Source organism: Chiloscyllium punctatum, chromosome 1 (assembly GCF_047496795.1).
Source record: "Chiloscyllium punctatum isolate Juve2018m chromosome 1, sChiPun1.3, whole genome shotgun sequence".
Classification (NCBI taxonomy): domain Eukaryota; kingdom Metazoa; phylum Chordata; class Chondrichthyes; order Orectolobiformes; family Hemiscylliidae; genus Chiloscyllium; species Chiloscyllium punctatum.
In genome coordinates, this window is record NC_092739.1 from 22,985,772 (window position 1) to 22,999,188 (window position 13,417).

Below are 13,417 nucleotides of genomic sequence, written 5' to 3' on the forward strand. Positions count from 1 at the left end.
ATTTAGACCATGGCTTTATTATTTGTCATCATTGAAAAATGGTATTCCAGGTGTCCATCTGTTTCTTAAATGGCTTCAGGGTTCCTGCCTCCACCAGTCAGTGAGTTCCAGATACCCACTGACCTTTAGTCAATCTTTTCCTTAAATCCCCACTAAACCTCCTACTCTTTACCTTAAAACAGTACCTCTTGGTTATTGACCCCTCTACTAATTAAAAAAAGTGCTTTCCTATCTGACCCTTATAATCTTATACACTTTTATCAGGTCTCCTGTCAACCTTTGTTGCTCCAACGAAAACAACCCCAGCCTATCCAGTTGTTCCTCAAACTCCAGCCCAGGCAGCATCATGGTAAATCTTCTCTGCACCCTTTATAGTGCAATTCCATCTTTCTTATCATGTGATAAGATACATGCACTTGAGGCCTAAGATACATCTCACTGGGCCTGCATGTTTATCCACTTTTAAAGCTGCTAAACCTCCTATAACCTCTTCTCACTTTTTGTTTTTTTTTTCCTAATACCATCCTTTTCCAATGGGAAGATCAGGCTAAGTACTTTCTGAGGGATGTGCCCATGTCATCTAGGTCCACACAGAGATTATTTCTATGGTCTCTTTGCCTAGTTATTTCTATGCTCTTTGTATATTTTCTAAAATACCCAACCAGTTTTTTCCCAATTCCCCAGTCAATATTAGCTTTCCTAATTTCCTTTAAGCTTTCCCTGCACTTTTAATACTCCTCCAAAGACTTTGCCATATCGAACCTTTGGTATCTATTATAAACTTTTTTTTTCATAATCCAACATTTATGTTGCTTGTCAGCCAGGGTTTTCCAGTCTTAGTTCCATCTTTTGCAGGAACATATCTGCCCCGTACTCTTGCTACTTGCTCCTTGAATGCCTCCTACTGCTCTGACATAGTTTTGTCTGCAAGTACCTGCTTCTAGTCCACTTGAGCCAAATCGTATCATAGTAAAATTATTATTTCCCCATTTAGAACTTTTTTTCTGGCTCATCCTTATACCTTTCTAAATCTGTCCAAAATCTAACTGAGTTATGATTGCAATCTCCAAAATGCATTCCATAATGATAGGTCTTTCATCTGCCTGGACTCATTTGTGAATATAAAATCTAAAACTGCTCTCTCTCTCTCATTGAACTCTATATGTACTGGTTGAAAAGCTCTCCTGTATGCATTTTAAGACTTTTGTTCCTTCCCTATCTTGTACAATAAAACTATCCAAATTAATATCGGTGTAGTTAAAACCCCGACAATTACCGTAATTATTTTTATGTTTCTCTAAAATTTGATTATAGAACATAATTGATCCTCTGTTGCTCCATAACTGTTTGTCTATAGGACACAGCCACAACCCTTTTTGTGCCTTTACTTCTAGCCATACTGTCTCATTTGATGATCATTCCAAGATGTCATCCCTTCGTCCTAGTGTAAGTTGATTACTTAGTCAGTATTGAGATCTCCACTATCTCCCCCTCTATATGCTTTGAATATCCTATAACCAAAACGTTGAACTGCCAATCCTGCCCATCTTTCAGCCAGGATTCAATCATAGCTATGAGACTGTACTCTTATGTGCTTATTCATCGAGCTGTCTGCTCTTCTGCAAGTGGCCTCACTTCACCAACTCTTCTCAGTGATGTTGATCGCCTCTCATTGGGTCATCACTTCAACGGTTCCTCTTTCCCCTTAATCTAAAATATTTAGCCCCATAAATTCCATATTAAAATTATCTTGCTTCCTTTTTGTGCTTCTCACATCATATTCCTTCACAGTATTTTGTTTTGTGCAGCCACTCATGCTTACATTTCAATTGTGTACCCTCTGAGAATTGCTATGTGATACTTGATTGAAAGTGACTTTTAGATACTCATTTAAGATGCTTTGTACAGAAACATCTCATGAAGGTTTACGACTCTGAAGAATTTTCTTCACGACTGATTTCCTGAGTGAGAGTAAAGTCTGATCTGGTCAGTTATGTTTAATTAGAAATTATCAAAACAGCAGTTAGGGTTAGGAACCAACAACCCAGAGTAAAAGATTTTTTACAGAAATTGGAAGACAAGTCAAAGGGCTGATTAACCTCAGAATATTGACACTGACCAGTTTGGGTTCAAGTGTCTGTCCCCATGGCTGGAGAGCTCTAATGAGGATGAAAACAATGGAGAACAAACAAAGCAAGGGAGAAATAAATTCATTCTAAATATTACCAATGATCTAGTTGCATGTCAATGTTCATGTGGTTAATTAAATAATTTCAAAATCTTTAAACTTTTATTAATATTTCCATGCTGACAATCTTGAACTTTTTTTTAAGGCAACTTCTGAAAATCGGACCAAGTATTATGTCTCTTACCGGAGAGGCGAGTTTATTCAGATGAAGTTACCAAAGTATGCCCTACCAAAGGTAACTACTTTATGAAAAGTGTGATAATATTTAGTGAACAGACATATTGAAATTCTTGCAGGCGGAGGACACTGTCATCTATTATTTTTAATACAGCCCTTTTGTTATATAAAGCATCTTTATTTTGATAAGCAATAGTTACTTGCTGCTTAATAATCATTTACTTGATGTGGATTACTCAAGCAGCAGTACCTAGTCATTGCATATAACTCAAAGTAATTTTACAGTGAATATGTTTTCAGTGGTCGCCAAGGAATTGATGATCAGTTTAAGAGCAATTTGGAGGAGAACTCAGCATCCATAGCCCTTTTTAGCCCCATGGTAACTTCAGAGCAACTCATGCAAACTGATACTCACCCATTATTCTTCATCTTTCTAAGTATCATTGCCAACTTCTTCAGTACTCACAATAGCAACTTTGAGGTTTATGCTGGGATGAGATGCAATAAATGCTTGAATATCCACTGAAGCACTTACGACATTAAAAAAACTCTCAGTAAATCTACTCATTGCTTTAATTTTCTTTAATCCCTTATAAAAACAAGCATAGGATTTCATAGTCTCACTCAAAGAGTTTCGAACCATTTGGGGATATCAATCAAATACTGAAATGGCAGGCACCTCATTGTCATGATTAAGAAGTTTTGAAATCTGTCATGTAACACTAATTGTGTAATTACTGCCCTCAGGCTTGTGTCAACAGAGTGAAATAGCAAGCAATCTTGAAGAATGCTCCAGACAGTTTCTTTCAAATATTGAAAGGGCAGGACTTTTAACAGTTTGACTGTTTGACAGCTCCTTTGACAGTTCCGATGAATTCATGCCCTTTATGTACATATTCATGTCTACGTTAAACTATCAGATGGACAGTTGATCACTCACAAAGGCCGCCTGGAATCAAATCCAAGAGCATACCTTACATCTCTGAAATGGTGCCCCTACCTATTAAAGCAATTCTACAAAGTTCAGACCAATGACCATCAGTCTAATATATGCATGTTGTGTTTTCCAGTCTAAGTTGACAAAAGTAAGTCAAGACTAGAGGCAGCTGCATTTTATTCTGGACAGCTGTTCCATGGATGTGCAATTTAGAATTCTCTCACCTATTATCCTCCCCCACAAAACAAAAATTTTAAATGGTGCTTTCAGGGTGGTTCTTGTAGATTTGAGCCTCCTCAGCCATCATCACAGCGATGGAGAAGCTCTCTGTAGTTGCAAAAACTCAACTGTAAACTTTTGCGGCTTTTATTTTTGTAGTACCAAAAGGAATATTCACGATATTTTTTCCTCTGCCCATATCAAGCGTGTATATCTTGAAAACACCATCTCAAAGATAGTGCTGTTCTAACTGAAAAGCCCAGGTTTCTCTCCAATCTTTCCTCATACCTCAGATCTTTCAAACACTGGGATCAGCGTTGTAGCTGTTCCCTCGAGTATGTCAGTGCAAATGGTTCTTTTGTTTGTTGCTGACCAGAATTCTACCTGTTTAAGTTGATGCTGCTTGGCTAGAGAACTGTAAAGTTTGACTATTAACTTTTTGATGTGAGGAATGTTATTCAATATTCCAATAGCTCAGTATAGACTGACATCTTTGTAGTCACGTCCACAAAAAGTTTTTGATCATTTCCAGTTTTACTCTTTAATATTTTAGCATCATCAATGGAGCGCCTAGCTGTCGGGTTTCCTTCCTGTGTGCAGTATTTCATGTAACTTTACATTTAAATTATGGCTGAGGTAAAAACAATGACTGCAGATGCTGGAAACCAGATTCTGGATTAGTGGTGCTGGAAGAGCACAGCAGTTCAGGCAGCATCCAAGGAGCAACGAAATTGACATTTTGGGCAAAACCCCTTCATCAGGAATAAAGGCAGTGAGCCTGAAGCGTGGAGAGATAAGCTAGAGGAGGGTGGGGGTGAGGAGAAAGTAGCAAAGAGTACAATGGGTGAGTGGGGGAGGGGATGAAGGTGATCGGTCAGGGAGGAGAGGGTGGAGTGGATAGATGGAAAAGAAGATAGGCAGGTAGGACAAGTCCGGACAAGTCATGGGGACAGTGCTGAGCTGGAAGTTTGGAACTAGGGTGAGGTGGGGGAAGGGGAAATGAAGAAACTGTTAAAGTCCACATTGATGCCCTGGGGTTGAAGTGTTCCGAGGCGGAAGATGAGGCGTTCTTCCTCCAGGCGTCTGGTGGTGAGGAAGCGGCGGTGAAGGAGGCCCAGGACCTCCATGTCCTCGGCAGAGTGGGAGGGGGAGTTGAAATGTTGGGCCACGGGGCGGTGTGGTTGATTGGTGCAGGTGTCCCGGAGATGTTCCCTAAGCACTCTGCTAGGAGGCGCCCAGTCTCCCCAATGTAGAGGAGACCACATCGGGAGCAACAGATACAATAAATGATATTAGTGGATGTTCAACTAAAACTTTGATGGCTGTGGAAGGCTCCTTTAGGACCTTGGATAGAGGTGAGGGAGGAGGTGTGGGTGCAGGTTTTACAGTTCCTGCGGTGGCAGGGGAAAGTGCCAGGATGGGAGGGTGGGTTGTAGGGGGTCGTGGACCTGACCAGGTAGTCACGGATGGAACGGTCTTTGCGGAAGGCGGAAGGGGGTGGGGAGGGAAATATATCTCTGGTGGTGGGGTCTTTTTGGAGGTGGCGGAAATGTCAGCGGATGATTTGGTTTATGCGAAGGTTGGTAGGGTGGAAGGTGAGCACCAGGGGCGTTCTGTCCTTCTTACGCTTGGAGGGGTGGGGTCTGAGGGCAGAGGTGCGGGATGTGGACAAGATCCATTGGAGGGCATCTTTAACCACGTGCGAAGGGAAATTGCGGTCTCTAAAGAAGGAGACCATCTGGTGTGTTCTGTGGTGGAACTGGTCCTCCTGGGAGCAGATACGGCGGAGGTGGAGGAATTGGGAATATGGGATAGCATTTTTGCAAGAGGTAGGGTGGGAAGAGGTGTAATCCAGGTAGCTGTGGGAGTCGGTGGGTTCATAAAAAATATCAGTGTCAAGTCGGTCGTCATTAATGGAGATGGAGAGGTCCAGGAGGGGAGGGAGGTGTCAGAGATGGTCCAGGTAAATTTAAGGTCAGAGTGGAATGTGTTGGTGAAGTTGATGAATTGTTCAACCTTCTCGCGAGAGCACGAGGTGACGCCAATGCAGTCATCAATGTAGCGGAGGAAGAGGTGAGGAGTGGTGCCGGTGTAATTACGGAAGATCAACTGCTCTACATAGCCAACAAAGAGACAGGCATAGCTGGGGCCCATACATGTGCCCATGGCTACCCCTTTGGTCTGGAGGAAGTGGGAGGATTCCAAGGAGAAATTGTTACGGGTGAGGACCAGTTTGGCCAAATGAATGAGAGTGTCGGTGGAAGGGTACTTTTGGGGACGTCTGGAGACGAAAAAACGGAGGGCTTCGAGGCCCTGGTCATGGCAGATGGAGGTGTAGAGGGATTGGATGTTCATGGTGAAGATGAGGAGTTGTGGGCCGGGGAACAGAAGTCTTGGAGGAGGTGGAGGGCGTGGGTAGTGTCTCGAACGTATGTGGGGAGTTCCTGGACTAGGGGGGATAGGACAGTGTCGAGGTAGGTAGAGATGAGTTCAGTGGGGCAGGAGCATGCTGAGACAATGGGTTGGCCAGGGTGGTCAGGCTTGTGGATCTTGGGAAGGAGATAGAACCAGAGAGTGCAGGGTTCCCGGACTATGTGGTTGGAAGCTGTGGGTGGGAGATCCCCTGAGGTGATGAGGTTCTGTATGGTCTGGGAGATGATGGTTTGGCGATGGGGAGTGGAGTCATGGTCGGGGGGGCAGTAGGAAGAGGTGTCCTCGAGTTGGCGTTTGGCTTCAGCGGTGTAGAGGTCAGTGCTCCAGACTACCACTGCGTCCCCTTTATCTGCTGGCTTGATGGTGAGGTTGGGATTGGAGGGCTGTGTGTCGTGAGGGTGAGAGATTGGAGTGGGGGAGGGGGTTGGACAGGTTGAGGCGGTTAATGTTCCAGCGGCAGTTGGAAATGAAGAGGTCGAGGGCAGGTAATAGGCCAGCACGGGTTGTCCAGGTGGATGCAGTGTGTTGGAGGTGGACGAAGGGGTCCTCGGAAGGTGGGCGGGAGTCCTGATTGTGATAGTAAGCTCTGAGGCGGAGGCAGCGGAAAAATTGTTTGATTTCACGGCGTGTATTAAATTCATTGATGCGTCGACGGAGGGGGATGAAGGTGAGTCCTTTGCTGAGGACTGATCGTTCGCCCTCAGTAAGGGGGAGGTCTGTGGGGATAGTGAAAACTCGGCAGGGCTGGGTGTTGGGATCTGGTGTGCGTGTAGAGCTGAGAGTGGGTGCGGAACCTATAACTGGAGTGGGTGTGATGGTGTGGGGAATGGGGGTGGAGTCATGAGCGGGGGTAGTGTTCTCCTCGGGGTTCTGGGAGGTGGGGATAGTGACAGTGGGGTCTGTCGGGGGCATGTCAGCAGAATGCAGGTGAGTGGCACTGGTGGGGGCGGAAGTGGTGGTGACCACGGCAGTAGGGGTGGCGGAAGTCACTGAGCATGTGGCATCAGCAATGATGTCAAGGGCAGAAGTGATGTCAGGTGTGATGCATGAGGAATTGTGAGGGGTGGAAGTGGTTGTGGGAGTGGCCATGATGGGGGCGGAAGTGACATCATCGATCAGCGTGGGGGTGGCAGCTGCATCAGCCGCATGGCTAATGGCGTCTGAGTAGATTCCGAGGCCAGGGGAATCTTCTGGAATGTTTGAGGAGCGCTGGTTATGGAGGCGGGTAGATAAAAGTTTGTTGTACTTACAGTTTTTGATGTTTGAGATGGAATTGAAATACTGTTTGTTGAGAGTATGAATTCTCCTGAGGATGTCGTACAGAGTGGGTCCTTTGCAATTCTGAGAGAGTGTGGCCCTCAGCTGAGGCAGGGATGACTGTAGAGAGGTTAGGTGCCAGCGCATTGCTGCAAGCGTGGAGCGGAGGATCTTGAAGGAGAACCGTTGCTGGTGTTATTGAATCTGTAGTCTGTACTGTTTGTCCTGTTCAGGTCCGAACTCTGCTGGTTTAAAGGTGGGCCGGAGCCCGTGTGGGATGAGTTGGTTACGGAGGCAGGCACTGAGGAAGCAAGTGTGGCTGTGGTAACGAGTTTGTTTCACGACATGGTTGAAGAGCTTCAGGGCAGAGGAAATGACCTGGGAGTTGCAGTGGGAGAGGGACTCCCTGAGATTCTTGTAAAGAGAGGAGGAAAGCTTCTTCAAGGCAGACATCCTTGCAAGAGGATTCGCAGTAGGGTTAAAATCAACGAGGTAAAAACAATGACTGCAGATGCTGGAAACCAGATTCTGGATTAGTGGTGCTGGAAGAGCACAGCAGTTCAGGCAGCATCCAAGGAGCAGCGAAATCGACGTTTCAGGCAAAAGCCCTTCAGCAGGAAAAAAGGCAGTGAGTCTGAAGCGTGGAGAGATAAGCTAGAGGAGGGTGGGGGTGGGGAGAAAGTAGCATAGAGTACAATGGGTGAGTCGGGGAGGGGATAGGTCAGGGAGGAGAGGGTAGAGTGAATAGGTGGAAAAGAAGATAGGCAGGTAGGACAAGTCCGGACAAGTCATGGGGACAATGCTGAGCTGGAAGTTTAATTCTGTCTTCCATTTACATTATCATTTGCAAATCATTCTGTAATTTTTAAGATGCCACATTTTGATTCCACAGTAACTCCTACTTGAGTATCATCTGCAAACATGAGCATTGTACGTTGAGTTGCTAAATCCAGGTCAGAATGGTAATGGTTCTAGAACTGCATCCTCAGACCTTCTTATTATAATCGGCTTTTAAATAGCTAACACAATGTTAGATTGCTTTTCTTTGCATTAGAGGTGTTTGACTGGGTAAATTTGTGTCTTGCGCAGGATCAACCTTCTTTCCCTTTCGCACATATGATATTTGGGACTCCATTTTAGGCTATGTGTTATTTTAGTTTCATGGTGTCTGTCCCATCTTGGTTCACGGTGACTTCTCTCTTCACCTCATTAATTATGTATTTAGGCTCTCAGACACTCTTGTAAGCAGCCACATGACAGCAGAGGCCATGGTGCTCACTGCTGCTGGGATTTGCGTTGTTCATGCTGTTGCCCATTCTAAATGCCGGCTGTACACCACTTCAGATGCTGCAAACAAGAAACTGTGCTGCTGGACTGGCCTCTCAGAGGATGTGCTTCCGGATGGAAAACTTAAACCTGACACGGATATCAAAATGGATGGGTTTGTCCAGGGGAAGGCTGTTCTCTACTCTGCAGACTGGCCAAGGAGGTCACATCACCAGAGTCAGCATTCTGGACAGAAATAACAGCCTGGGTTATTCAGTCTCTTGCATGAAATGCAATATCACCCAGCAGTGGAACAAGAAGGTCAATGACCTGCACTCTGCAAGGGTAATAGCCACCATCTTTAGTCGGATCCCCACTTCCACTCTTAACTGTGTCACAACACACTAATATCACCATGGGCTAATGGTCTACAGCTGTGACTAGTTCAAGAAGCATCTCCACTCAACAACAGTCTCACAGCTCATCTAACCCAAAATACCATTCAGCTCGTCCCAACCCTACGAGGAGAAGATCCTGGAGATGGTCAGACAGAATGATGACCACTCGTGGGGATGCTGAAAATTTCATGTCAAGGTAACCAACCCAGTATGCTTTATTGTGGTGTACTGCTCTCCCATTTAGCAGCAATGGAATGGGCACAATATCTTAAGACCAAGCTTTGTAATGAGCATTGTTGATCGATGCATGGGTTACACATGAAGTGCAGTTTGATGGCAGATTCACTGCACCTATAGATGCCTGGCTGCCCCCAAGCAGGGCATCACATTTTGGACAATGCTCCTGTAGATAAATAAATACACCTACTCCGTCCACTGTGAATGCTTTCGCATCCATTTTACTTGCTTATTGCACAGTTGAAGTTTGGTTGAATTTGGCACATTATCCAGTTGTGCTGTTGAGTGATTGACAAGGTTTGCCCCAAGCCTTCATGTTCTATTTTGTCTGAACCAACACCATCAGGTTTCAGAAACCTGTACCCTTACACTTCTTTTACTTGACTGTAACTAGCACCAATTTTCCCCTGTGACCCATCGTTTACTACATTCCCATGACCATGATTGTGATCCACTGTCCTTCCATTGGAAATAGACCGATAGTGACTTGCAAACGTCTCCACTCTGACAGTATCCTGTGCTCACCTATGTTATATCAGGTTCTACCTACACTCCCCTTCACTGTCATTAGCCCTTTAGTGTCACAACATAATGTAGACCATCCCAGACTTGAGATTGCCAGTTTTCTTACCAATCCATGGATTACCCCTGTAAAGACCCCTGGAGTATTCTTAAATTCCCCAGGACTAACTGTGTTCCAACCACTTGACTAAATTGTGAGGGCAGTCTCAACTGAGCACAGCCCAGATCCCCTCTGGTGACTCCACAGCGTTCAGTAATCCCCAGACTAGTTAGACTTGAACTGCAGGACTGAGCATATACAAATCCTCAATGATCCTAGACCATGGTAGGACCAAGTGACTGACTGAGTGTGGCCATCCCTCTCTACTGTAATCACATGGGTGTCTTGGCTGATTGTGGTGAGACATCCAGACTGATCATAGTCTGCTTTGAACCTAATAAGGACTGGTCCCCTTTGACTTTCAAACATGGCCACTTGGTGAAGCACATGCAGTGTGTTTGTCATGTAAATTTAGATTAGATTAGATTAGATTACTTACAGTGTGGAAACAGGCCCTTCGGCCCAACAAGTCCACACCGCCCCGCCGAAGCGTACCCACCCATACCCCTACATCTACCTCTTACCTAACACTACGGGCAATTTAGCATGGCCAATTCACCTGACCTGCACATCTTTGGACTGTGGGAGGAAACCGGAGCACCCGGAGGAAACCCACGCAGACACGGGGAGAACGTGCAAACTCCACACAGTCAGTCGCCTGAGGCGGGAATTGAACCCGGGTCTCCGGCGCTGTGAGGCAGCAGTGCTAACCACTGTGCGTGACATTGATGTAGCATAGTTATGTGCAGCAACACGTACACTTCAATTGAGGGCTCAGTGCTGCCCAACATGCCAAGCTACTGGCTTTTCTGTGTGAAGTAAAAGGCAATGCAGGCCAGTGATCTTGTGGACTTCAAAGTAAATGCAGAGTACATAAGTGCTAAGAAATCAAGCTAAGAGCTACAAAATGTACTCTGTACATGAGCTTGAGATGAAATGAGTGTGTGCCTCTATGCACAGAGTGACCTAGCAGGAGAATTCTGATGTAAAGTATCAGTGAGCTCTGAAGCACAGTGATGAAGCAGTGAAGTGCATTGTGTTAATATGAGATCAGCTGTGATAACTGGTGAGGCTGGTGTTTCGGTCATTCACATTTCTGTGGACAATGGATGGAGGAGTGCGACACTGTCCATGGAGAATGCAATGAGATGTTGGTGAATTGTCCTGAACATACCGAACAGAGAATTCACCACAAAGGTATACAGGAAAGCCACACACACACAGACCAAGTCCTGAACTACGAAAGCAACCACCCCAACACACATAAAAGAAGTTGCATCAAGATACTGTTCAAAAGGGTCACAACACACTGCAGCACACCAGAACTGCAAAAAGAGGAAGAAGAACACAGACATATATTTGTCAAAAACGGACACCAAAGGGAAAGACAACGGAATGAGGACATGCCACAACCCCAAGGACTAGCCACGTTACCATACATCAAAAACATTTCTGAACTGACAGCCAGACTACTATGACCACTAGGACTCATAACAGCACACAAACCAACAGCCTCTCTCAGACAACAACTCACCAAGACAGAGGACCCGATACCCAGCATGAGCAAAACCAACATAGCGTACAAAATCCCATGCAAGGCCTGCACAAAACACTACATAGGACAAGCAGGAAGACAGCTAACAATCCGAATCCATGAACCCTAACCAGCCACGAAACGACATGATCAGCTATCCATAGTAGCCACACACGTGGATGACAAGCAACATGAGTTTGACTGGAACAACACTACTACTATAGGACAAGCCAAACAGAGAATAGCCAGGGAATTCCTAGAGGCATGGCACTCATCCACAGATTCTATCAACAAACACATCGACCTGGACCCAATATACCGGCCACTGCAGCGGACAGCTGGAACTGACAACCAGAAGCGGCAGAGACAAACCACTATACACTCCATAGGAAACATCATAGAAGCGCTTCATAGGAGGTTCCCAAGCACTGAGGATGCCACCTAGACAGGGGATGAAACATCTGCAACACAAATTCCCAGCTCGGCGAACAGAACCACAACAACGAGCACCCGAGCTACAAATCTTCTCTTTGAACCTGAACATACAGGATGAGAAAAGCAACTGGCAAGCTGCATATAGATTGCTTGCTTTGGCACTACTTGGACCATTACCAGCTGAGAAATTCTAATCTGGTTATAATAATTGCCAGCACTTTCTTGATAGTGTTAGTCAGTTATAGTTGTGGGTGCTCAATGAGACTAATTAACAAGGATAATTAATTTCTAAAACTAAAGCAACTGTTGAAAATGGGAATTTAAGCATAACATTCTGGAAACGTTCAGCAGATCAATCAGCAAGAAACTGTCAATGTTTCATGACAACGAATCTGTTTTTATTTTAGTGAATCTATTTACTTTTTACAAAGACCTAAACAAGAGAGTTAATGTCTGGTAGCTTGTTAACCATCTGCTGTCTCCAGCTGAGAATGATGAATGATTCAAAGAGAGAGAAAACCAATATTAAAACTGTGACAAAAATTGGGACAAACAATGTAAACAGTGTGGAGAATGACTTTTTATTTCTCTAAAGAGAAGGCTGTTGCCTTAAGTTGCCAATGGAGCATGGATGTCACTGCTAGTCAAAGAGCAGTTGTCAATCATTAGTATTTACAATGTTGCATACCTCAGTCTGTCAGAAGTGAACATTTCTGAAATACATTTTTCATCACCACATGACATCACAAAAATCTGAACAAATTGAAAATAATTGACAGCAACTACTTTCCCCTGCTAAAGGAAATTCATGTGCTCCTGATGTTAGGAATACCTGTCTCGGCAGCTTCTAAACACTTGTTAGAACTTAATTTGTCCCAATAGTAGACTTGATATATGCACATCTCTCGAACTTTTCTTTCTTTGACTCTTGAAGTTTATTAGTGCAAAGGATTAGAAAGTTGACAGATCAAATGGGATCCCAATACACTGCTAGTCAGAATAATATGTGAAGCAAAGTAAAACATCAGAGTTCCTGAAGTTCTGATGGAAGTTTTCATTTACTTTGAAAAGCCATTTCTGGCTTTCTAAAATGTTCTTGTGTGTCCTACTTGTATCTTTATGTGGGAACATTAAATAAAGGTTATATATGGAGTTAGCTGTGTTCTTCCTGCAATGAAACAGCACATTGACTCCTACTTTCTTGAGGCAGAGATTAGTGATTCTAGAAAAAAAAATCTATCATCACATGTGGAATTGAACCCCAGCATTAGTTGCCACATTCAGTTAGCAATGGTATCTTAGGAGGAGAAAAAATTGCACAGGAATTATTGGAATCTACAAATGCCGTACGTTCCATCTGAAGTTGGTGCAAAATATTCTGAATTCTGTTTTTTGTGTTGTATTACCTTTCAGGTATAATTATTCAATGAAAACTAATCAAAAGCTGCTCAACAATGGAAGTAAAGTTATCTTCTCAGAAAGCATTTGGTTTTAAAGAATAAAGAATAATTTATTACTTTGGAATTTGCATTTTAACTCTTGCAGGGAACTATCAAAATGCTCCTTAATACGTGTTATGTTACGAGAAAGAGATCCAAACTCTATAACAAAAAAGCTTCAAGCTAGAGACTTTAAAAGAAGAACATCTTTGTAGTCAGAACAGAAGTTTTTTTTTACTCTCTGTGGAGACTCAAAACCATATAGGACAACCTTG

The 13,417-nt window shown here is 44.1% G+C and overlaps 1 protein-coding gene across 4 annotated transcripts in view; it reads left to right on the plus strand.

The window, feature by feature from the left end:
• sorcs2 (sortilin-related VPS10 domain containing receptor 2) overlaps positions 1 to 13,417 on the plus strand; it is a 668,617-nt gene that overhangs the window by 515,113 nt on the left and 140,087 nt on the right. For all 4 annotated transcript variants that reach the window (XM_072576855.1, XM_072576671.1, XM_072576763.1 and 1 more), the window contains one exon: positions 2,334 to 2,423. In XM_072576855.1, coding sequence (XP_072432956.1) covers positions 2,334 to 2,423 — 90 coding nt within the window. The remainder of the gene's footprint in view (positions 1 to 2,333; positions 2,424 to 13,417) is intronic.